General features: G+C 37.1%; 1 protein-coding gene across 3 annotated transcripts in view; it reads right to left on the bottom strand.

Annotated features, from left to right (window-relative positions):
• Positions 1–5,387: 5,387 nt before the first annotated feature.
• Positions 5,388–25,298, bottom strand: part of ASB7 (ankyrin repeat and SOCS box containing 7) — a 31,118-nt gene continuing 11,207 nt past the window's right edge. The window contains exons 5-7 of one of the 3 annotated variants that reach the window (XR_011327141.1): positions 18,815–19,420; positions 10,388–11,062; positions 9,072–9,202 (exon numbers count right to left, since the gene is read on the bottom strand). Coding sequence is in view for 2 of the 3 variants with exons in the window: in XM_069798556.1 (XP_069654657.1) it covers positions 9,063–9,202; positions 18,815–19,420 (746 nt within the window). In the remaining variant the exon portion in view is untranslated. Of the gene's footprint in view, positions 9,203–10,387; positions 11,063–15,451; positions 15,542–18,814; positions 19,421–25,298 lie in introns of all 3 variants that reach the window. The other 2 variants (XM_069798557.1, XM_069798556.1) reach the window with 2 other exon arrangements.

Below are 25,298 nucleotides of genomic sequence, written 5' to 3'. Positions count from 1 at the left end.
ATAACTACAAATTAACAAAGTACTAGATATGACACTGAACATCTGGCAAAACGTAGAAGCCATTAAAAATGCCCTTTAAAACAAGGGGTCTGCTCTCATTAAAAGCTGTTCTCTTACGAAGGCAGAAGGAAGGCCAATGAATTGCGAAAGCAATTCAAATTCAGCAAAGTTTTTCTATGCTCAAAATGGTAATTTCAAAAATTTTGGCAAAACGTCTTGAGTAGAAAAATAATCAGTGTTGTACCCAAGGTTGGGAAGAAGAAAACACAAACCACAAGACTCAATTAGCAGCAGAGATTATCTGAAGCTATTTACCAGATAAGATTGAAATCACCCATATCTGGATCATCTTTCAAAGAAGTCTTACTTGGAATTGTTTAAAGTGTTTTCTAATATTGGTTGATAACAACTGATGAGACGCTTACAGAAAGCCACTTAACTTAGTTTACTTGGGCATGAACAAATTAAAAGCAGAGTTACAGGATATAGTACTAATACTGCAGATATGTCACTACAAGATTGTGTTGTGTCCTTAGTTACTTTGATCCATTAAAATAGTAACTGGTTGTGATGAGAAAGAAGTTTGCTAAGCTTTTTTGAGTCTTAAAACAACACCACAAGATAAATCAGTGATCTGGGATGAAACATTAGAACATTAGAAAGTAAATGAAAATGCAGGGTAAGATATTTTGGGTTTAAAAAAAAAAAGTATTGATTCTTTAGCCAAGCAAGCAGATTAAAATAGAATAAAACCAAAGCATATAGAAGTCCTGAGCAGTATCACAAAAAGTAGCACCACATTAGATTTTTCACTTAGATTAACAACAGCTCAATAGCAAGCTCAGCTACCCTGCAACAAAGGTGTGATCTTTCCACCCAACAACCACTCGAGGTACACATTACAATTATCACTGCCACCTGAATTATCATCCCCAGTCTCCTCTTCCTCACCACCCTTCCTTTTCAAGCTACTCTGCCTTCGTACGGTGAGTAAATGGTGCAGAAGAGGCTGGCATGGTAGGAAACTAATGCCCCCAAGAGAGGCAAAGGACAGAGGGGACAGCATCAAGACTGACACACTACATCCTCAATATCCCAAAGCTGTGGCGATGGCATGTTCCTCTGATGGAAGAACAGGAGGTGTAAGCTGCTAGACATTTCAAAATGACGACAGCAAATACATTTCAGACAATATCCTACCTCCCCTTCTCAGTCCTGCTCTATACATCTCATTGAACGTTTGCTTTGTATCTGCCTTCACAGCATCCCATTTTCCTAACCACACAATCTTAGGTCCTTGCTCCTGGCTGCCAGCTCAGCTGCTCACCCTACTTACTCAACTTACACAATTCAATATGTATTCATTCTTTTTGGATTCAGCCTAAATATCCTTCCATACATTTGACCCAGACTCCTTCCCTCTTTCAGATGCCTGCAGAGATGACTCCATCCACTCCTTGGTGGTTCTGAGCACTGCCAAGCACTAGATTTGAGACTGGCGAATATCACCGCTACATGATGCCTGAAATCCTACCATTCAATCCACCCGCTAGGGCTGTCTCCTTCAGAGCGAGGAAGTTCTCATTCCCTACCGTCCTCAGTGACCTGGTGTGGAGGACAGGTTCTGAAGAGGAAAACAAGGTCAGCACTGATAGCAAAGACTAGAGCTGGAAGCAGGTGGGTGCCCATAAATACTATCACCATACGACCTCAAGGTAAGGTGCTCAGGGAATCAGAAGAGGTCTGAATTATTTCTTCCAGGTAGAATTCAGATATGTAGGGACAAAAAAACCCTCACAAGCATCAGTCGTTTGTTCACACATGCAAAAGACATAAGGGTAAGCTCCATTCAGTTGTATATCTGCTTTGAATGACTTTTCAGGGTCAGCCTCAGAGGTTGTGTAACAGTTTTGTTATGCTATCTCTCAGTGGCACAATTTTACAAACCTGTAATCACAGCACTAAAAAGGTGGGAACATGAGTGCAAATCCCATTCTTTAATTGCTTTGCCTGGTTCAGAGTGGGAACTTCAATTAAAGTCTTCCACTCACCAGGAGGGTGCCTGAACTATCAAAAAACACAGTAATTTTTTCTGGCTCACTAACCATTAAACAGCTCACACAAAGTAGAAAAGGAACAGACTCAAATACTCATGCAGATTATTTTATATTAAGGACATTCAAACTTCTGAGCCAAACAAGCCACATACCAAACATTTCTGTAAGATCAAAAGCCACATTTTCTGCTCTCCCTCACACACAATCCCACATCTCAACTTCATCCTCCTAACAAACATCCTGGTCACTTTATTTTCAGACTGACTGCTCTCTAAAAATTACTCAGGTTTGCTTCCTAACAGCTATATTAAAACCCATTACAAGATGAGCAATATCCAGATAGCTAGGGCATGGATCTCAAGTTGAACTGCTGGAGACAGGCATTGCTTAGAAGCCACATTTCAATGACCCATATCCTGCAGCTAGGCACTCTCTGAGATTTAAAAATCAAGCACTAGATGAGGCTGAATCTTAATTTCTATTATCCCTCGCAAATGCTATAGTCAGGTAGTAACAGACGAGAACCTAAAAATCACACAGAATTGGCTTGTAGCTGAACAGGACGTAGACATGTAACTTTTCCCAGCCTCAGTTTAGGCGTAGACATAGCAGTGACAAGGGCAGCTCTAACAGTTTCAGCCAACAAGATGCTACTCAAATTCAAAACCTAGTATTTTAAACACATTGTGAATGCAAACTGCTGGCTGCAAGCAAGCATGCATTCAGCAAAGAACAGAAGAACCTGCTGTTACACTGACATACATAAAATTTAATCTGTAATGGCTTTAAAATTAATTAATTAATTAAAATAAAATGAGTTTACATTTCATTGCAGATCTACTTGAACTAATCTGCTGTATTAGCGAATAAGCAGATACGTTAAGCTTCTCAATATATAAAATGGACAATCAAACTGAAATGTCTCTCACCAACTCATGAGTAGATATCAAACTATTTAAGCAACTATATCAAAACAGCTGATGTTTTTAGAAGAAGAAAAAATTGTCTACTGGTTGCTTATAAATTTGGCCCCAAGAACAGAATCTCTCTTAGCACTCCTTCACAAAGTGTTTTGCAAATACTTTCCAAAAATACTCTCTTCATTAGGCCATAAAGCAAGGAGCAGGACTGCAAGCTGGCCATCCAAATCAATTATTTGCTCGTTCACACTAGATTAAATGTTGAGTAACCACCACCTTCAGTGGAGTTAATGGTGTAAGTCAGAAATGAGGACAGAATTTAGTATAATACTTCCATTAACTCTTAGTTACTTGTGACAGAACAGGAGATGATCTTCTGATATATCTGGAGAGTACTAAGACTGCAAATAAGCTATTTTGGCAAGTCAGAACAGAAGAGTTACAGCCAATTTTGTGGTCTTTAAAAAAGACTAGACGTTCCTTGCTGCACGTCAGTTGTTTACAGACTTAAATTTTCTCTTAAAAGCAATTATCCTTGTATAACCTACTGCCTATAAGCTTGCTTTTCATTCACTGTTCCCAGAACATTTTAGGAGTATTTCACGGATGCTGAGGTGTCTGCAAAACACTGCAACAGATCAAGCTGAAGTCTGGGAAATTCTCTCTGTAGTACCCATTGCTCTCAAACACTCTTGCTATAAGACTACACAAACTGCACTGTACAGAAAAACCTGGCAAGTTTAGAGAAGGCATAGAAATGCTTTCAGACCCTTTACAAGCACCCTCTGTAGATGTGTCAAACATCCTTCTTGCAAACATGAAGACAAGCCTCAACAGCATTCAAAACTTACCTGGGACCTCACAAACAGCAGTCAGCAGCACTAGAGATCCCAGATGTGGAGGAAACAGCTGGAGTCCCGATTTCTTCACTAGACAGCTGGAGATTTCCCAATAAAAGTCAACGCAGCTTTCGATCCCAACTTTTTGCTGTTCCAGCTGCACGTTGTGGATCCCTGGGGAGTGCACTGGCTGAGGAATTCCTGGTAGCATGGTTCCATAAAGCAATGTATATATCTGATTCGTTTCTTATTATCATGGGATTAAATCACACGTTGAGCTTTACTTTGGCTAATAACATAAGTCAAGAAGTAGAATCATATAGAAGAGATTCAGTATGCCAGGGATATAGGAAAAGAACAAACTTTAGCCTTTCAATACTATTCCAGTTTCAAAGAACAGTATAAAACCTTTGAGGTGGTGGTAGCGCCAACCAAAGTAGAGGGGAGAGACTAGAGCAAAGAGAATTTAAATGCTTCAGTCCAGGCTGTTTGGGGAAAGACACGGCAGAGCCTGTTCGCTTGTTTTCATCAGATCCATTATGTTTGCTTTCAAAGGTACAAAAGTTTTGTTATACACTAGGGTAAAAAAAAGTGTTTTGCCATATAAAATAAGTACACTTCCTTATCGCACACTTATACCAATATATGGAAAGATGGTATATTCTAAACACGTAATTTGTCAACAGCTTGTAAATCAGTTTTTTTTAAGTAGTAGCATTAGTCATTAATTGTTTTAAACTTAACAAGTGAACACTCAAACAGGAAATATGATACATAAACAGGAACAGTCTTTAACACAGCATTCAGTAAATACACCAGTCAAAGTCTGACCAGTCTGTTAGTAACCATCATCAACAGTTTTAAACACAACTGTTGGTTGTACAGCATATGTACTCCCAGTGATGTTTGTATAGTTTGCCACTGAGCAGTAGAAAACATAATCTTTTTTCCCTACTACCATTTAGCAGTAGTGTCTTTAAATCTATTCTCCTTCCCCTCCAGATTTTTAGGGTCCAAAACCTTATTACAAATTTTGGTTGCACGTTACTCTCATGACTGAAACCAAATGCTTCCAGTTACCACTTGTGTGCCAGAAATATTCATATACATCCCTCTTATTCGACTTTTATTAGTAGTAAATGGACACCAGATTCAACTGCAAAATATGACCTCTATTTGGTTCACTTTTGTATCTTAGTCAGTACATGAACTTGACGAGGAAAGATGAAAATTTCAGAAAACCCTGAAGTGGCTGTACTGGAATGTAAGCACGGAAAACCCAACTACTCATAGCTAAAGATCAGTTTGTTCCCTCTTCTGAAGTCCAGCTCCAGAGTGAGTTTTATGCTCGTATTTACTGGTAAAAATCATGTTACAATTCATGAGACATCTGTACTCCTATTTGTGGGGGCAAATTTGAGTATCAAACACATTACCAGAATCATGTGCACCGGAGAAAGGAAAAGGAGTAGAAGAGACAAACAAACATTGAGAGAAAATGTGTAAAGTGGTATTATGTTATTAAAACATTACATTAGAAATAAATAGAACATAAACAAGCAAACAAAAAAAAGGGTTGAACCAGGTTTAACTTTTTTTCTTTTAAATTTGAGTTGACCCAAAGCAAAAACTTACATCGCAAAGGAAGAACAAAATACATTACGATATTGGTAACAGTGTTGCATGGAAGCTAGACTTGTGGGCAGGTTGCCATGTCATTGGTGACTCTCAACAGATTTAACTGAGAAAGTTGGGATCCAATTTTTTTTCATCTAGCCCAGGTCCACCCTGGTAAACATGCTACATACCCTCTCTTGCCTCTGGGTATTTATCTGATGAGTTTGTCCAGATGTGTTCTCTTACGGTTGCCAACTACAGCCAGAAAACTGAATTTTCCATGCTATCCCGAGGAAGCCAGAGTTATTCCAAGTATGAGTGACAATGAATTAAAAAAAAAAATAAAAACAAACCCAAAACAAAGCAAAAAAAAAAAAACACTCAAGAGCTTTTCAAACTAACAAGTATTGTCTATAATGTAAATAGTTTAGAAATATGGTAATTAAATAATCTAAAAAACACTCTTACTCTGCTGTACATTTATAAACATAAATATTTACAAAAACTTTCTGCTTTGTTTTAAAGGATGAGGTTTGCAGTTTGTTAATGATCAGAGTCTTTTACTCATGTTGATTCTTTGGTGTATTTGCCAATTTTTTAAGGTTTATTAAAAGTGTTCAGCTGTGAATTTTAAGGTAACGGAACTAGGCTACATAACAAGTCTATATTATGCACTTCTCCTTCCACATTCTAGTCTGAAAGAAAAACAAAGTTCAGTTTGTTCTTCAAAGTATTTGTGCACAATATTTAAAATCATAAAAGACACCAAATTCCCCATTCTTGAAATTTGGATAGGATTATCAATGAATGATCATACTTCACTCGCAGTCGAGCACATGTATAACTTAAGATAGAGAATGGGACTATTAGTAGGTTGAGACACGCATGTGCTGCGGCGCTTTGCAGAATCAAGGTCAGAGAAACCAGCTACAAGCGATGGCTTAGAATCATAAGAAAGGGCAAGGGCTTCCCTCCACCTTGGGGAAGGGAGAGAGGATAGGATGAAAATTAATTTAAAAGAAAGGCTTTTTTACTGGCCTGAACTGTATGTGTGTTCCCTTTAGATGTCAGGTACTTAAAAGAAATAACCAAAAAACAAACCTCAAAGAATAAATAATGGAATTACACATTTCTTCATTAAATAGCATTCTTGTTACCAACAAAATCTTCCATAATTTTCTTCAGTCACAGCAACAGACGGAACAAATAATTTGCCTTAATATAGATTGCAACTAAAATATATTCTAGATTACCTTAGAAAATATTACTGTAAAAATTCAGTGGGGAAGGACATTGGTTTAGACCAACTTACAAATGTAGTGAACAATACTAAATATTTTTTTAAAAAAAGAAAGCAATGTTAAGGTTCTGATCTCATGTCACAAAACTGAAGATTCATGCTTAAAACCTGCCAGTCAATTCTTAACATCTGTCCTGTCTGAGTACTGGAGAGCTTAAAGATCGTAGTGGCTGATCTTTCTCACTTCAATAGGAGCCAACAGACACCATCACACACACAAGCTCACACACACACCCCCCTACACACACTCTCAGGTTGTCCCTGCTACAATGCCACCACCACTACATACAACCTGGAGGAAGCACTATAAAGCTCTACTGCCGCGAGGTAACCACTGCACGGTGTAAAGGTCGGATACACTTGCTCACTCACACTGCTGAGACATGAACTTTTGGTCACTGCTCAAGCAGGCTGGACTTGAACCAATACATGCTGGAGATAAAAAGGTTCAACATCCCATTACCAATCCTCTGAGCCATGAATCTCCAAAATCACTTATTGTTTGGAAACCTGATGCAATGCCAGGGACAATAGGGAGAGATAATCCTCCTTGCTTGCTGTAGTTCTGGTGCATCCATTAGCGGTGATAAGGTTCGCGCTCAAGGAATTGCAGTGCAGGGTTATAAGACATTAAAATGAACTAGCACAGTTAAATAATATGAGTATACCTGCTTCACCTTGCTTTTCATATTTTTAATATTAAATATTTTGAAAGTGACAGTGTTAAAAGCCACCACTGTTCCTTTCATCTCCCCGCTTCCATTGGTATAATTGGTACAAAAGTACTCCTGATATTAGAGAGGCTCTTCCAGAGCCAGTAGGATGGCAAAAGAAAAAGTAGAGGACACTGGCAAGAACCTTATGACTCCATAATCCCTTGAAAATAAAGAGAGTGAAACAACTGCACATTTTGGCCCAATCTTTTTTTGATAGCAAGAACTCTTTTTTTTTTTATGATCAGAAACAAAACTCTTTTAACAGATCTTTTTAACACCTAGTATGAAAAACACATTCAGTAGCTGAATTTCAGTACTCCTTTCAGTTGCTCCTTTCAGATTAATTGCAAAATTTAAACTTTCAATATGAATGGGGCTATTCTTGTTTGAGCACATATAAAATGTGTCTTAATAACTTATGTGCACTTCCCACTCTCTAACCTGAAACAAACTGAATTTCAGAGCAATCAAAAAAAAAAAATCTATCACTGCTTTTAAAACAAAAGGGTTTGGCCAATTTCTTCTCTTTTTTTTTTTTTTTAAATGGGCACAATTTGGCTGAGAACCCGTAGATAAAATTTCAACTGAAAGTGAAATAAAGCAGGTTATACATTCATGAAATTCAGGGAGTAATAACGAACAGCAACTGCTGCATTACTTTCGTAATGTCACGTCAACACCACAGCAAGGCAGCAGTTCTTATTCTCACAAATAATGCACTGAGACTAAATGAGGAATAGTGTGGGGGGGAATCACACATAAAGGGAAAATACATCAGAAAGATTATTGCACAGGAGGCACTGTATGAGAAACAGAATACGTTGGCTTAAAACAAAAATCTAAATTTGTTTACTCTTAAGTTAATGTAAAAAATACAGAGGCTATGCCTCTTTGTAGTGTACTGTCACTGTTAAAAATAGACTTACAAACAGCCGCCCATTTAACAGGGAATGTCAGGAAAGAAGAGGGCCTGAATTTTATGGGCATCCCAACTACAGTAATTAGGAAAAGAATAATATAAAAAGAGCCAATGTATAGACCCTCAAATTGAACAGGATAACTGCATTTTTTCTTTAATTTCCAAATTATATTCATACAGTACCCTAAGACATGTTGATTATCAACTCTTCCCTCTATCCTGCAAAAAACATATGCCCTGGCAGAGACAAGAGTCCCAACAGACAACAGGGCTCTGAAGGTCTTTCTATTGGTATCCTTTTGCAGGACTGGTGCCTTGATTTCCAAACTTTATTTTCTTGAATAATTGCTCAGCATGCCAATTCAAACCAACTGCTTCCCTTGAGAGGCTACCTTCCATCTCCACTGCAAGTCTGCACACTTAATGTGAAAACAAACAAACAAACAAAAAACCAACAGCAATTTTTAAAATGTAATATTGTATAGAAAGCTTGGACCTTGTAAACTTGGACCAAGAAACCAAAAATTAAGACCTTCTAGCGTGTGGTATAAAAAACCCAAGGAAGTGTATATCTGCCTTCTGACTTCACAGAAAAAATCAGAATTTGCATAGGATATACTTTGTGCAAGGCAACAAGCCTCTTCAGTATCTGGAATATAACTAATCTTGCTCAGAGTTCTTCTCTTCATGGATATCAGATATCATCAAATTTGTGTTTTAAGTAGTCTTTCATGACCTTGGCAATGGGTAGTTCATCAAGTAGTTTTAGGTTTTGAAGGCCTATACACTGACGGATTTTAATTCGGCATAGATCTTGCAAGTTTCTGGGCTGTCCTGAAAAGACAAAAGGAACACATAAAAGTAAAATGATCACATTTTAAACATACTTTAAGAGATCATTTACTCAGTAAAATCACAGATGTCTGCTGTTTTCTAAGAGGCAGAGGGAAGGGAAAAATTACAAGAGAAAAAGGGTGGAAGTTAATACCTTTCTAATGAACAAGAATTCCATGAAATCAAAGGATGAATCCTAAAAACATTTTTACATACACATGATTTTACTGATGACAGTGTAAAGTGACATTATCCACGTGAGGATTCCCACAAGGTGGCAACACATGTTTAAGCATTGTAGAACAGCATAACTCCTCCATTTCACCTTTTGTGGACTTTTTTCTATCCTTGTAACACCTGGGGAAAAAAACCCCCTCAGTCTCACTTCTTTTCAAATATTAAGACAAAAACTTCTACATTAAACTGTAAAGGACCAGGCAGTTTCCTTAGAGAGTAAGGCTTTTATAAAAAGTTATTCTAGGATTGTGTGGCAGAGTTAAAGATTGTTTTTTCTCTTCTAATGAAAAGACTAAGCCTTTAGGCTTTGCATGCAGTCACAACCTCGTCAAACAGAAAGAGATGAAAATATGAGTTAACTACTGTCCACTAAGGAAAAGATTTGCTGACATCACATGAACTTCACAATTTCTGGCAAGGATTTTCCAAAATAATCAGTTCCCTTTCAAACTCATTCTTAACAGGAAACTATTTGAAGTTATACACCTTGAAAAACAGTCCCCCATGCAACATAACATAGGAAAGGTTAATCTAGCCCTGTATCTGAATGGACCCAGCAATGGATCCCAAGGAAGAAAGAGAGACAAAAAGAGCAGAACAACAGACATTGAGAAATCCTGTCCCAATATACCCTTCTAGCTTTCAGCACTGGTGCCTTTGGGCCTTCCTAAACCAGAGATTGCACACAGATCTATGTCTTTAATAGCTGTGAATGGCCTGCCCTTTGTAAATCTGTCTAATGTTTTTGAACCCATTCATACTTTCAGTATCCAAAACATCCTGTGGCAACAAATTTCACAATATAATTAGGCATTGGCTGGAAAACTACAAAGTGCTTTTATTTATTTTAGATCTGCTTCCTGGTCACTTCATTGCATGCCTACCATTCTTTGAGTTACCAAAAAAATAATGAATAATTGTTCTCACGCCAGTCACGATTTTACATACCTTTATATTAATCTCCGTCCTCCACTCATGCTCGGTACCTTTTTCCAAAGCTGAAGACTCTATTTAATAACCTCCCACCACAGGAACTACTCCAAAACTCTGACCAAACTAGCTGCCTGCCTTGGTGCTTTTTCCTCATTCTGCTCTATCTTTTTTGAAATTATCCCAATAATACATTGAAGCTGTGCTAATCAATATTCTGATCATCGATTTAACTGTGTCATGGCCTGAAAAAAAAAAAAGAAAGAAAAAAAGAAAAAAAAAAGGCTTACACAGTTATGGCACCCGATGGCTGTCTGAGTCAAAATACTCGGCACCATGAACAATGTAGGTGCTTGTGCTAGTATCAAGATAATCTGTCACCAACAGAGCAACTTACCACAGTCTTTTATTATCTGTATAATTGTTAATGCTAAAAGACAGTGCTTGCTTTTGCAAAGAAAGGCACGGCGATTTTATTGAGCTGACTGCTTGAATCAATCATTTCTTTAAAAAGCAGTACAAAACAACAAAAGCAACTTTAAATAACTTAGATGGACATTTCCAATTAGCTTTCCTGAGCTGCCACCAATTAAGCAGGACATTTTTGAAAGAGGAAATGCCTTCTGTATGGGGCTCGACGCAGGCAGGCTTTACGGTGGACAGTAGGATGCTCTCAGCTCACCGGGCACAAACCTGTTCAGGGGAGACAGGAGGGTTTTTCTCACCCAAGCTAGCCCCAGAGCTGGGTCTGGACCCCATCCCTTCTTCCAGCCTCAGCAACAAACCTTCTATCAGCTAAACAGACATTGACATTAGGAGTTTATTGGACTTTCCTGGTAAGCACAGAGTAAAGAGATTATGAAACTATTTTGTGTTTTCTACTTTGGGCATTTTGTACACGGTATCAGTTACCCTTTATAGCAAGTTGCTCCTTTTCTCCCCTCTGCGTGGGTTTTTCTGTAGAAATGGGCTGACAGACAAGTATACACTGGGATTTATCTTAAGCACTAAAATTATCCAAGGTAAGCTAGCAGAAGTAATGCATGAAAACAGTTTTAAAGAAATTAGATCTGAAATTAAAGAACAGGAAATTTTGAGTTTCCTTCATATAAGTTTAAAATACTTTTATTATACTTATCACCACAGTATTTAAATGTCAATTTATTTTTAATTAAATCCTTCGCCATGACTCAGAACACAGATCATTAGTTACTTTGTCCACTGGTGGTTTCTTCTTAGCAATTTTTTTTTGTTTTCCACCTGAAGGAATGAATTTATACAACTTGGACAACAGCTGAATGCTCAAGCTTCAGGGAAAGAAAGTTACTTTTGGTAAGAAACCAAGCAGAGGAATCTTTATGGTGATAAAGAAATAGTTCTAATGCTTTAAATGTGAATGAAAACACAGTTCAGAAAGGATGCACCTTTTCAAAAGTTAACTGCAAACAGCAGCGTTAGAGGATATAGAGGACTACAGATCTACATGTGTATTTTCTGTAGTAGAGTACACAATAATACAGCTATGAGACACTGATTTCTGGTTTCAGAAATGAATGCCTTTTAATTAACATCCTACGGGTTTTTTGAGAACAAAATGGAACAGACAAAATACCCAGAAGAAATTGGTCATCAGTTAATTAAAAAAGACCTGATTATCAAATGTATGACATTTTCCCCTGATAAGCCTAAAAATATTTCCTGGGAATGTGTTAACAATGGACATTTCCAGTGTTAAGCACCAGTTGCTACATCTAGTGGCTGTTAGTGTCTTAGGTCACGCCTTGCAAATTCCAGGGTTATTAATGCATTTGTGATTTATTAGAAACAGTGTCTAGAACACTTACTCATTCTTGGTTGCATCTGAATGAAAAAGAAAAAAAAATAAAGGATTACAGACCGATGTCAGTGAACCTTGGTTTGGCAAATGAAAAATGTTATTAGTAATTTGGCAAAGTAAGACAAGTTAAATGATGAATAAAGTTCTGTTTCAAAATGATTAGGAAGTAGCAACTTTGGTTATATCCTGCATCACGAGTTTAGAAAGTTATTTAGGCAAATAAGCTAGAAAGGAAGAGAATTAAAAAAGAAAGAAACAAAAAAACCCCACAAACATAAAACATAAGATTGACCTAATTACCACTATCATGCAAAATAGTGACAAAAAACTACTGATCACCTTAAAAGAAAAAACCCAGCACATCCCTGATCCGGTCTCAAAGGAACACCTTGATGATGGCAGTGCTGTTATTCTGGAGCAGCCGGGTTACTGTTAGGCTGTTACACAACCCAAGTTACCATCAGGGCAGCAAACACCTGCTGCTGTTTTACAGCTGAAGGTTTGCTAACGTGTCCACAGGAAAAAGTTAGATACTTCAGTTGATTTATTTTGCAAGCTTTATAGCGATAATCAAATAAATTAGAAGTATTAATTACAGGAAAAAATATGTTAGTTCACCTTTTGTCTTCCACAGCTTGTGCTATGTGCTGTAATGGAAAGCAGAAATCCCCACCAATGCAATTCTTGTGTATAGTTTCCCAAACATGACAGAAAAGTTTCTTCCAAACAGAAGAAGTATATAACATAAGGTTATAAAATAAAGAGGAATTGCTTTTTGATTTTTTTCTCTCTGGTGGCAGCAGACTTCAGTATGTATAAAATTTAAACATTTTCCTAACTCGGTTCTTCAACTGCCAACAAAGTTAAAGTTCCTGAGCTTTTTTTTCCCCTCTTTAAATAATTAATAATTATTTTACTTAAATAATGAAATAAGCCTTTTCTATTAATAGATTGGCCATCTCTGGTAAAGCAAGGGAAAAAAATGCATGTTTTAACAGCAAGAAATTATTACAATTAATTCTGAATTTCCACTCAATACTCCATTCCTTTCCGTTCTGCAGTTTCAAGATTTTTCTGCTATTCTATCTGGGAGTTTGCTGTTCTAGCCCAGAGACAGGCAAAACTTACATTTAGTATTTACTAGCTATACAAAGAACTGTATGTCATCATTACAACTGCTCCACAGCTTATGCATTTAGACCTGTGTCTGCCTGTTTTTCCTATGCAGACCATGCTCCCCAAGAAATAAAACACTAACTCACCTAACAGGTCTATATTTAAGGATCATTAAGGTGTAATATTAGACCTACTACCTCTGACAACACTGATTTTTAGGGACTCTCACCCAGTTTTAAACAAAAGTGTTGTAAAGGTGGAAAGGACGAATTCCTACCAGTCTCCTCCACTGAAGATAAAAGAGCACCTGCGTAAAGCAAAAGAATCATGAATTGACCTTAACCTGTTCTTTTACCCAAGAGAAAACTTAGGACTAACTAAAATTAATATGGTTGTAGGCTGCAAGAAGATCCTCTCTGATATATTGTTCTATCTACAAAAAAAAAAAAAGTACTTTTAAAAGGAAACAGTGTCATTGGTTTGAAGTGGATAGGCAGTTTCTGAAGAAGTCAAAAAATGAAAAATAACATCTGTGACATATTTCAGAAGCCGCCCACAGTTTTCTCTGCAATATTACTACATTCCTGTAGGAAAAAGCTTACAGTGGTATTTCTCAAACTGAGCCTCTGACTCCCCTGGGAATTGTGAAAGGCTGAAAACAGTAGCAAGGAACCATTTGGTAGTTTCTTTTTAGCTACAAAGGAAACTTAAAAATAAGTTTTGTGAAACATTAAAAAAAAAAAAAAAAAGTTGAAACCAGGCTGACGTATGGCTGGCAGCAGCTCAGTTCCTCTAGATTATCAGAATAAGTATTTATATCGGTAGTTAGTTATCAAATCCATCCCTTAATTCACAACTATGAAGGAACTCAGCTACAGCCAGCAATCAAATTTAGTTACGATTCTGTTGGCTTATTGGGGGGGGGCATTAAAAAAGGTAAATGAACTTATCAACTGGAAAGTCTCACCCACCGGCCAAGAAACACACAGATGAAGATGCACAAACAGGATCATACTGAAAGGATGTGATCACCTAGTAAATGGCTGTTGCTGAGCTGAACAGGAATTCAGCTGCTCATTGCAATAGGAGTAGGTCTAACAGTTTAGGAAATGCATTGTCTTGTACTCTGCAAAAAACAGCAGCAGAATAACTAGACAGGATGTTTGGTTTTCCAATATTCAAAATGCCAGAAAAAGCTAGTATCAAGAACCTATAGGTCTTAAATATATTAATATAAGACATGCAGGGCTGAATTTAGAGAGAAAGAGAATTACAGAGTGTTCACTGAGAAAGTGAACAAATTCCTTGAACCAGTATCTAGCTCAACAGCTCAAAGAGAGAGCTTTTAATTCTTTTTAACTGGATATCATACAAGTTACTTTAAAAGTTCTAGTTTAATTTTGTGTTCAGAATGGCTCTGTTAGAATACTTGAGCCTGAAGTATGTTTTCATTGCTTCTTGGTGTACTTCGCAATGAAATTCAGATTTGAATATGCTTGTATAAGATTTTTTTTTTAATATTTTGTAACATTTCTATAAATTCAGTCTTACTGAAATTGCTATGGAAATTCAGGTAAGAATTTCGATACCATAATGTTTATCTATTTTTAGGAGAGAGTAAGTAAAGTGCTCTGAACACAAAGACAGGCTTAAGATGCATTGTCACACTATTTTTACACTGTAACAGAGTACAGCATAGGTGTGCAAATGGCAGCGGGGAGGTGGCTGTACCTTACATGCCACATGTAAAAATATGTAGTTTTAAATTTTTTTTTTTTTTTTTTTACATAGGCCTCTTCAAAAAACTCTTCCAAAGTATACATCTGTATATAGCTATACAAAAGCAATTCAACTGCTTAATGTAAAGAGTCAACTGCACTCTGAGTTAGTTGCTACGTTTTTCAGTATCACACTAGGCACTTCTGAGTTGAGAGTTAAACAATTATTTGAAAGGTACATTCCCCCTTTCTAGAAAGAAAAAAAATTGGGCTGTCTTTTTAAAGGTATCAAAAACTATACTGGTTTTCAACAAATAGGTACCTGTAATATGCAGAAAGCAATCATGATTCAGACAGTATTTGTTTATCACTGATCCAGCTAAAATGAAAACTATAAAATAACCCTCTTACCCTAGTTCCCTGCGTAACTCTGGATGACAAAGCAGACCATTCATTAGCACAAGATTTCCAGCAGCACCCAAGGAAGCAAGCAGTCAAAGCCTGCAATTCCAGTAAAATTCTTTTATAACAAACATGAAGATACTCTTTCCTTTGCAATTATCCACGTAATAAAATATGTAGAAATCTACTTAATTCACTATGACACTTCTGTATTCATAAAACTTTAAACTATGCAGAGATCCTTTTTAAAATGTTCTTCCAGGAAAAAAAAAAAAAAATCCTAGTGAAAAGTTATCTTTATTTAGCAAAGGGATAGAGACAAAGAATGTATAAGGATTTCCTTAACAGGACTTTTGCCTAAGTTGTTCTGCATATTTACAGTGCTATATAAATCTAAAGACAAAATTACACTCTCTAGTCAAAGCCAAAGATTTGCCCTTTGAAAAATTAAAAAAAAAAGGAATGCAGATGAAATATTTGTAGTTTAATTCATTTGGTGACCTTTAGATCTTGTTCCAGATCTGAAATTAGTTCTTTGATACCTGTTAACATACATGCCATATTACACTATGTGGCCATATCCATTTACTTAGCTATTTGCCTCGACACAGACAAGCAACTTGCACAGCTAGTCATAGACTCTCTTGTCTGTTGCGTTAACTGAACAGTGATTAAATTAAATGAGAGCTATGGGGAGGGGGAAGGGTTCAAGCTTTTTTTATTCCCCTTTTTGAGATCATAATTGAATTTCTAGTATCTTAAAGTTTATTTAAACCTTTAAGTATTTTTCTAGTACTTGAACTTTTCCCTACCTCCAGCATTCTCTTTATAAGTTTTAATATTCTCAAATCCCATTCAACTTCCTTCTTCTTGGAATTATTCTAGGAGCAAAGGAATCTACCTGTAACCAGGAAGAATATCAGACCTTCAGGATCAAAACCGAAAATCCAGTATCTTCTTGCAGACTCTCAGGGCCAATACCGAGTATTTCTGAGAGCCTGGTTTCTTGCCTGTTATTCACAACTGGGGACCTGTGCTAAAGGCTGCAATTATTACTGATTACAACATCTACCAAAACAAAAAGAAATTCACATATTATGTTTTCTGAGGAACTGAAACTGTACAAATATGTTTTCAGAGTATAAAAAAAAATAGGTACTTACATCTTACATGTAGACTGCTAAATAGTATCCTATTTATATGAAGCATGCAGCATGCAACCACTTTCACTTGAAGACACAGATAGGTTTGATAATTTTCATAATTCACATATATTAATCTTTAAACTTAAAATTTTTAATCTACTGCAAAAGTAAAAACTAATTCCTGTTTTATACTCTTCAAAACTTCAGATGCACATATAAAACTTACAGCTATGGATTTCTGTATTAAGCACTTAGTATAATGTTCACATAAACAAACTAGAAATTCCCATTAAGCCCTATGACCAATGCACTGTTACCAAACATAAGAGAGAATTTCAGGAAGACTTACTTCCACTAGAAGAATTCTCTAAAAATTTTGTAAATTTTTCTTCTAGTAAATACATATTGCAATAGACTCAGAAACAATTCTTCTGCAAAGCGCTACAGCATGAGATCTCAACAATTCCCTGTACACAGTCTGATCTAATTGGGAACTCCACTACCAAAATCCCAGCTCACTCTTTATCCATTTCATCTCTCCTACACCACCTTATTAAAGTGAAAACTGTGGAAGACAGTGTTTGGGTATTTATAATAATGGCAGCAGAGTCTGTTTATAGCTGTTTTGTAAACATATATTCATAATAATTTTGCTCAGAAGCACAAAGCTGAAGTGTTTTTGTCAGCACTAGTCCTCCCTGCTTTCCCAGTTCTCCATCATCACAAATCTGGGACAGTTCCGACACTGTTACATTGGCCACAAATTTAAGCTACTTTTTTTTGTAGCAGAATTTACTTCTCACTTAACATTAAACCCTTAAGGTAAGGAATCTGCAAACTAAAAGTAAGTTACAGTACTGGTTTCCAACTTTCTGAATTAGTCTTTAGACATTGAGGAAACACTGAAGCAGTCTAAGCCTTCATGTTTACCAATACATCCTAGGACTGTGAAAGATTGTAAGTCTGGATATTATATCATCTACTAATAACCCTGACAGTGCTCCTATATAGTGAGAGACTCCCAAAAAGGAAACCAGAAAGAAATGCGTTTCAATGAGAAGGGGCAGACAAATTAAAACAAAAACTATTAGTTGCTTATATTTCTTATTATCAACTTCCACCTTTCAAAAAATTCTCTTTGGATTTCAGACATGAGCAAAAATAACAACACAAATCATGAAGACAAAATGAAATTCCAAATGCTTATTTGTGTCAGCGACTGACAACAGATCTCAGCTGATTCACCCCCAGCCCACACTAAATTTCAGTTTCTTTGCAGAGTATATAGGTTGCTTAATTCTCATCAAAAAATACCACATCCAAAAAAATAAAAGGAACTGTAGGGCGAAGAAAGCATATATGAACTACCCCATCCTCTGTAGTGCAAAGATCATCCTAGTTGGATGATAATTTCTCAGGCCATCTTAACATGTTTGAATTGGCAAACTCCTGCTAATTGCTAATCAGCAATTCCTAAATGCTTTAGGCAATACTATAATTACGAAACACTATTATAGCATTCCATGTTCAATGAGAGAGGAAGAGAAAACTTTCAGTAGATCTAGTACACCAAAAACTGATAATCAAAAGTGACCAGAATATTAGGAGCCTAATACTCTTTTTAAATATCAAAAGTCATGACGAGTTAAAATCTCTTTCATATTTCAAAGACATAAACAAAATCAAATCAAAGCTACACAGCACATGAAACCCCTTTAAGTTGCACAAGTGAACTATGTCATTTTGTTGTCTGGTGTAGTGAAGAGAAGGAGAAAGAATGCGGGAGAGCAGAAAGCAGCAAAAGCTCTTTTCTGCCCTAGTCATAGTGCCAGATGAAAAAGCTGCCAACTGCAGTGTATTTGCATGGCAATTAACAAAAAAGCAATAGACACTAAAAAAAATAAAACAACAAAACAAAACCTAAAACCCCAAACATCTTATGTGCTAAGGCCATTAATAAAAATGAGATTTTACAGTTCACTTTTTTAAAATGAATGCTTCCTGTAGATACTTAAACAAAACTAATTTAAATGAAATATACTTAACATTAGCACCTTTGCTGAGTAAGAGATTCCCAGTATCACAATCCCTTCACCTTCCCAGAAATTTTCTAGTGCATTTAAATAGCATCAAGGGGCAGAGAGGAAGCATTTTTTTCTGGGGCTAAATTCAAAGAAGGCTTTTAGAGGACATTGTGTCCTGTGATTAACTTCTCTTACATACATACTTGTCACTTCTTGTAAGAAATCCAGACAGGGTCGGCTACTTCCAGAAATACTTATTGAAACAGCCAGTGGGGTCTGTCCTTCATAGTTCCTTGTGTTAGTGTCTGCTCCGTAATTATATAACATTTGTGCACAAAGCACATCATCTCTAAGAGCAGACAAGTGTAAGGGTGTCTGTCCATCTTCCAATCGACCCAAGTTTGTATCCGCCCCTCTCTGAAGGAACATTCGGCAGTAAGAGTGATTGCTTTTGATCACAGCGTATCGTAACAGGAAACCATTTTGAATGTCGATGTTGGCATTGTGATCCAGAAGGATTTTCACACAGCTTGACCTCTCTCGGATAATGGCCAGCTGAAGCGGTGTAGTACCTTTATCACTGAGCGGATCAACCTCAGCCTTGAACTCCAACAGGAGTCTGACAAATGAGTCTCTGCCATAGTGGGCTGCTACATGGAGGGGAGTCCAACCATCGTTGCTTTTTGCATTAATAATGTCACTTCTATATTCAGACTCCAACATCAAGCGTGCAATCCTCGCTCGGCCATGCATGGCTGCATAATGCAGAGCAGTGAAGCCTCCAATTAAGTCCTTAACTGTGGGATCAGCTGAAGTTAAAATAAAATTAAAAAATAATTAGAAGGCATTACAGTAATCCGGTGCTGTAAAAAAATAATCAAACGGTTGAAAGTTAGTCTTCTCAGGCATAGCAAAACAGGATTTTTTTGTACTTCAACCTACTTCTTGCTTTCATGAACATGCTATTTTTAAGAAAAAGTTAAATTGTATTTAAGAAAGAGTTACACAAAAACCCACTTTTTCTTTCATATACATATGTTTCCATCTGACAAATAGTTTTCCACATCTTCCTAGCACTCTTAGCCTAATTACTCAAATCTCTCTGTCCATCCAGTTTTCCTCCAGCTCTACAATATTACATTTCTTTCTCAATGTTCAACTTTTTTATTTTCCCTTGTGTTGCTTCTTGGTCTTAAAAAGAAGCATGTGTAGAAACATCTGCTGTCCCAAATTGCGGATGTTTTGTGGTCTGGCAACAATGTATTGTTTTTAGGGTGTAATACTGTATTAGGTAAAATGTTTCTCTGTGGTCTGCAGGATTTCCAAAGCATGTAGGATATATGTTATTTTAGATTATCTTGATAAAATCTTTTTTTTTATAGATGATGAATCTGTTCTGAATTTATAGTTTTACAAAAATTTAAGATTTTACAAGAATGTAAACATCCACTTGTGGAAGGAGTCAGGAAAAATGTTAGTGCAGAATACAAGTGCTTACACAGATTCCCCCCCCCCCGTCCCAAACACAGCACAAAAACTCAGTCTGATTTATGAATTTAAAAATTAAAATAATCAAATCAATTTACTTAATTTCCCCAGAACACCCAAACTTGTAAAGCAAGTGACTATTCCTGTATACCAAATTAATTACCGAAGGAAAGGTGTCTGCCTCGTTACCATTTCTCAGCTACAGAACAAGCCAGGCTGTGAGGTTTCTCCTTCCACTATCCATGGATGCTAAAAGGTACAAACTACAGCTTGGAAATTTGAGGCTCCTTCCTAACCTAAGTGTCCTAGCTGGTAACCAGAGATACTATCTGCACAAGATACTGGCCTTAAGTTGACATGTTTTCAATACTCCTGTGTATCTATCCAAACAACTGCTGGGGTCTGTCCTTCACAGTTGCTTGTGGTGTTGTCTGCTCTGTAATCGTACATTTGTGCACAAAGCACATCATCTATAAGAGCAGACAAGCCTAGGGGTGTCTGTCCGCCTTCTACAACCTTGACAGCCCTGTCCTTGCATCCTGGCACATTGAATTCTTTGCAATTTCCTCATCTATACATACTGTATTTAGAAGAAAAGTAGTAGGGAGCGGGGGAGGGGGATGGTAAGAACAGGACATTGTGACCACACAGGTTTATAACAAACTTGGCTGAAGGCTATTAACACCCACTGCTCATAGACATTGCTCAAGAGGAGCACTTGCTCTCCAGTACCGCATAGAGAGGGCAGAGTTTTCTGCTCGGTCGCCATCACACTCAAACAGGAGAGGGGAAGAGGGTGGGAGATGCCAATTTGCATCTCAAAATTCAGACCTGCTGTAAGTTAAGTTCACAATATGATATAAATTACAAGCTAGTTTAGTCTGAACACATCTGAACACACAAAGGTGCTAACACAGAGCAACAGAAATAAGCTTCCCAATACAGACCTACTGTGACCATATCCAGATAACACACCAAGATAGGTATCATACCAAAATAAAAGGACTGCCAAGAAAGAGCACAGAATACAGCTACAAAGGTGATCCAACAACTTTAAGGATTTTTAAAAATGTGAAGACTGAGGGTAGGAAAACAAACAAACAAACTCCAACATACAAACTAATGCAGCCTGACTACACAGAGAAATAAAATGCGAGAACTGTCTCTAGTGTATAGAAAAGGAACATAGAAATAACAAGAGAAAGATTAAGGAAAGTTTAGTCCCTTAGTAGTGACAGCCTTCCTAGTCTTCTGTGAAAAATGTAAGTTTCAGTGCTTTGTAAAGTTACACTAACCTGAGTTAAAGTAATTGACAAAGCATCCATAGGTTGGCAGGAAAATAAAGTTAGTGACTGAATAGGGGGTTCCTAACCTGCACTATGATGATGTCCAAAATATAGCAAAGAATCAGTACAACCCACAAAGTCATTAAAGACAAAGATACTATTTCAAAATTATGTTTGCTGCTCCCAGAGTCTCTTTCTTCACACTGCTCAGACTATTCTACATTATCTCCTGACTGGCGATAAATAAAGTGAGTAGCATAAGCATGAGAATTAAGATGCCAGGGATGACACATTCTGAGAGGCAGAATCTGGGAGAAAGATGGACATAATGGAAAGAAGACAGCAGCAGCCAGGGCCATGTTCCACAAAAATGTTTAAAAAAAAAAAAATTCACGTTGTGCCTTCTCTCTTCCATGCTACATAGGGCATGCAAGTCAATCATTTCTACCCCCCGACTGAGGTGCAGGATACTGCCACTAGCCTGTTTAGTCTATGCTATTTCCAAATTCAATCAGATATGCCCCAACTTTTGTGTGTGCATGTATATGCATTTTTTATACAGGTTGTTGTAATCCAAACCCAATATTTTACTTGCAAAATAAGGATGCCCTTTACCTATGGTTTTAAGTACCTTTCCATGCTTTCCCTACTCCCAAAATTTCATTGCTTTTGACCACTAAAGTGAACCAAAAAAATACTAAGTCACATAAGAGAAGCGTCTCAACAAGAATAGGAAAAAAAGCTTCTCAGTTGGGCAACCAAGCAACACAAACAACTAACTTTCCAAAAGTAAACCCGGTAGCAAAACCTCACGATAAAAATATTGTAATTCCCATCAAGATTATGGGCTTTTAGTGAACTAATAGTACCAGTCTCCCCCTTGATTAGGGAAACAATTTTAACAAGACCAAAACGTCTGTTGCTATTCAGTCAATGTTTTGCTGCCATCTCCTGGAAAACATCTGAACTTCACAAGGGCTCCTAGCAGAAGTGGGACCTGCATTATGTTGCACACAATTTCCATCCATTCAGCCCGTGTCAGTAAAAGTAACGCTACAAAGCTGATGTTGCCTTAAGAACTTGGGTTGTTGTGGGGTTTTTTGTTTGCTTTTTAAAAGGTTTCAGTATTGGTATCATGCTGTAAAGTAACTCTCTCCCTCTGGAACACAAGCAAGGTAGAAATTAACTGGAAATTATTCTCAGCTTACCTTTCAGAATCCGCGGAGGTATAAAAAAAGAAAAAAAGTACCTAGTACAAGCATATTTAACTAGGAACGGATGAAGCCAGCACTTGCCAGAATTTATCTTGTCCCCATCCTGACTGTCAAAAAATTATTTATTTTCAAGCTTCCCATTAATTTGGGGAGAGCAGAATCTAAAAACATGAACAGCTGCATTTGGTCACTTCTAATGTTCTTAAATATAAGGCAGAATACAATGGCATAAACCCTGAAGTGCTGATCAAGGGTACCAAATTACCGCAATCAAGCTCACTTGAGATTGAAAATTTGCAACACAATGATATTCAGTTATTGTATTTCAGTATATTTGTATTGTATTAGTTGGGCACCTAAACTAGTCATTTAAACTCTACTAATGAAACTCTTTACTAATACTGTAATCTAGAGGATATATAGATTCCCAAGAGTCTAATATTTTACAGTTTCAATTCACAACTCAGTGGGAGAGTTTCCCTACTTTCTTGACACCTTCATTAGGTCACTCTACCACAGTCTAATTTGGGAAGCCAAGAAAGCAATGCTTCTGGCTTCATAAAGTACTTTTATTTCAAGCTTACTTCCCCCAACTAGGGCTTAATTCTGACCAGGACGTTTAGAAACACGGCTAAAGAAACACTTTATGAGCTGGTTTAGGGAGATGGGCATTTGGCATTCTCTAGTTTCTCCCAGATTCTGCGTGACCTTACTAAAATTTAGATACCTTGCAACCAAGATTAAAAACAAATAAATACTTCTGTTTGGCTACTTTTTTGTTACTCTTCAATTTCTAGGAGCTTTAGTGAATAATTTCTTCACTTTAATGTAAGTAACCAGAAACCGTCCTGCTCAATTAGTATTGAGAAGATACTGCCAAGGGACAGTTAATAACTACACACTTTCAAGACTTTAGCTTGTTGCGAAGTTAAGAGTGGTAGTCGGAGATTAATAAAACATAGTTCTTGTCCAGTGTTGAACTGTCTGTCTCTGTATGTCATTTTGAAAATTTAAAAAAGTACACTAAAGGGAAAAAAAAAGCTTGTTATGCAAAAATCCAAGATTACCGAAAACTACACTCCCTATTTTTGTGTTGCTTTCCTGTTGAGCTTTGTGACTCTACATTGTTTCTATGGATGGAAAGAGCTGGATTCATAGCATCTTCACTTTATTAACATGAGACAAATACACTAACAAAGTCAAATTCATTATTTTTCATGAAAACTAAGTTTCGCCATGGTTCTGATCAACTTTCTGCATTTCATCACTTGCTAAAGAATATTTATTATCTGACCTATTACCTCTGCATCTAGTTGGTATTTCTGCTGGCTTCATCCCTTAGTCTGTTGGTTTTTTTATGCATTTCCCCTATCTGTGTCTCCTTGCTCAGCAGATAATAAAAAGTTTCCTCCTGTTCCACCACCTCCACTCAAATCAGCCAATCTGTATGCACAACACTGTCCTCTGGCTCTTTTCTTTGCTGGTAAGCAAAGATGGAAGAGAAGAAAAAAGCAAAAAGCAGGAGGCAGCCAGGTCATGACTCCCATAAGAAGCTACCTTTTATTTCCAGGTCAGCGACCAGATTCCTTCTGAGCCTCCATTAGCCAAAATCCATCTCCATCCCACTACCATGCAAGAGTACAACAGTAGTCTTCCGGCATCTCAGATCTGAGGCACAGCACCTATTCTCAGCAACAGCCCAGTGTGGTTTGCTCATTCCTGTACTATGAAAATATTTCCAGCTCTGCTGAGCTTCATCACCCTTACAGACAGCCACAACTATCACCAGTTGCCCCTTCCTTCCCACTAACATCTCAGTTCCCCGTTTCCTCCAGAACTCCATCCAATCCCTCACTACCTTCTTTATTACTAATATATACAGTCAGTTCAATACTCTGTTTACCATAAGATTCACACCAGAAAATGACTTTTTCCTTCACCCCAATATCTTTTTAGTCCACAGGGATTAAGAGCCAACCTCAAAATAATTCACTTCTTGAGAGGGAGAAAGGTGGAGACTATGTGAAGAAAGGTAGACACAAACCTCTCACTAATGAGGCAGGCACGATTAACTTGGCTTTTAAGAGTCAGCTCATTCACTGCTTAATAGCTCATTTGTGACATTATTATGTTTTAAATACTCATTATCTTTTATGCCTCTGTTTTGAGGGAAAACAAGGGAAGGCACAAAACAGTGCCAATTTTCTGAAGGGAGGCTCAGCTACAGGAAAGCTGCCGTAGATGACTAACCCTCACACTATTTGTTACTCAACTTTCTAGTCTTGGTGATTAAACACTATACTGCTTCCAGAACAAGGGTGTTTCATTACAGGCAGTTTTCACGAGGCATCAGATTCAGCTGGTACTTTGTATAGGAAAGAGTAACAACAAAAATAAAAACGAAACACTGCATCAGCATCTATTCAATATCAAAACTTATACAATGAAAATACATAGGAATACATAAGGGTTTTTTTCTTCAGATCATCTTCAAGTTTACGGAGCTAAAGCCAACATATTTCGAGACTTACAGCCTAAAAATTTTGAATTATCAAACCGAAGGCTTGAGATTATCCACATATATCACATTTAAAAAGTAGAATTTATTTATTAGAGCAATTTAGTAGCTTTCCCCCCCCTTCCAATAAGGATATGAGGGTTTACCAATATTATGTGGTTAGAACCTGTAGCAGGTATAT

Source organism: Haliaeetus albicilla, chromosome 12 (assembly GCF_947461875.1).
Source record: "Haliaeetus albicilla chromosome 12, bHalAlb1.1, whole genome shotgun sequence".
NCBI lineage: Eukaryota > Metazoa > Chordata > Aves > Accipitriformes > Accipitridae > Haliaeetus > Haliaeetus albicilla.
This window is presented reverse-complemented; position numbering and strand designations above follow the sequence as displayed.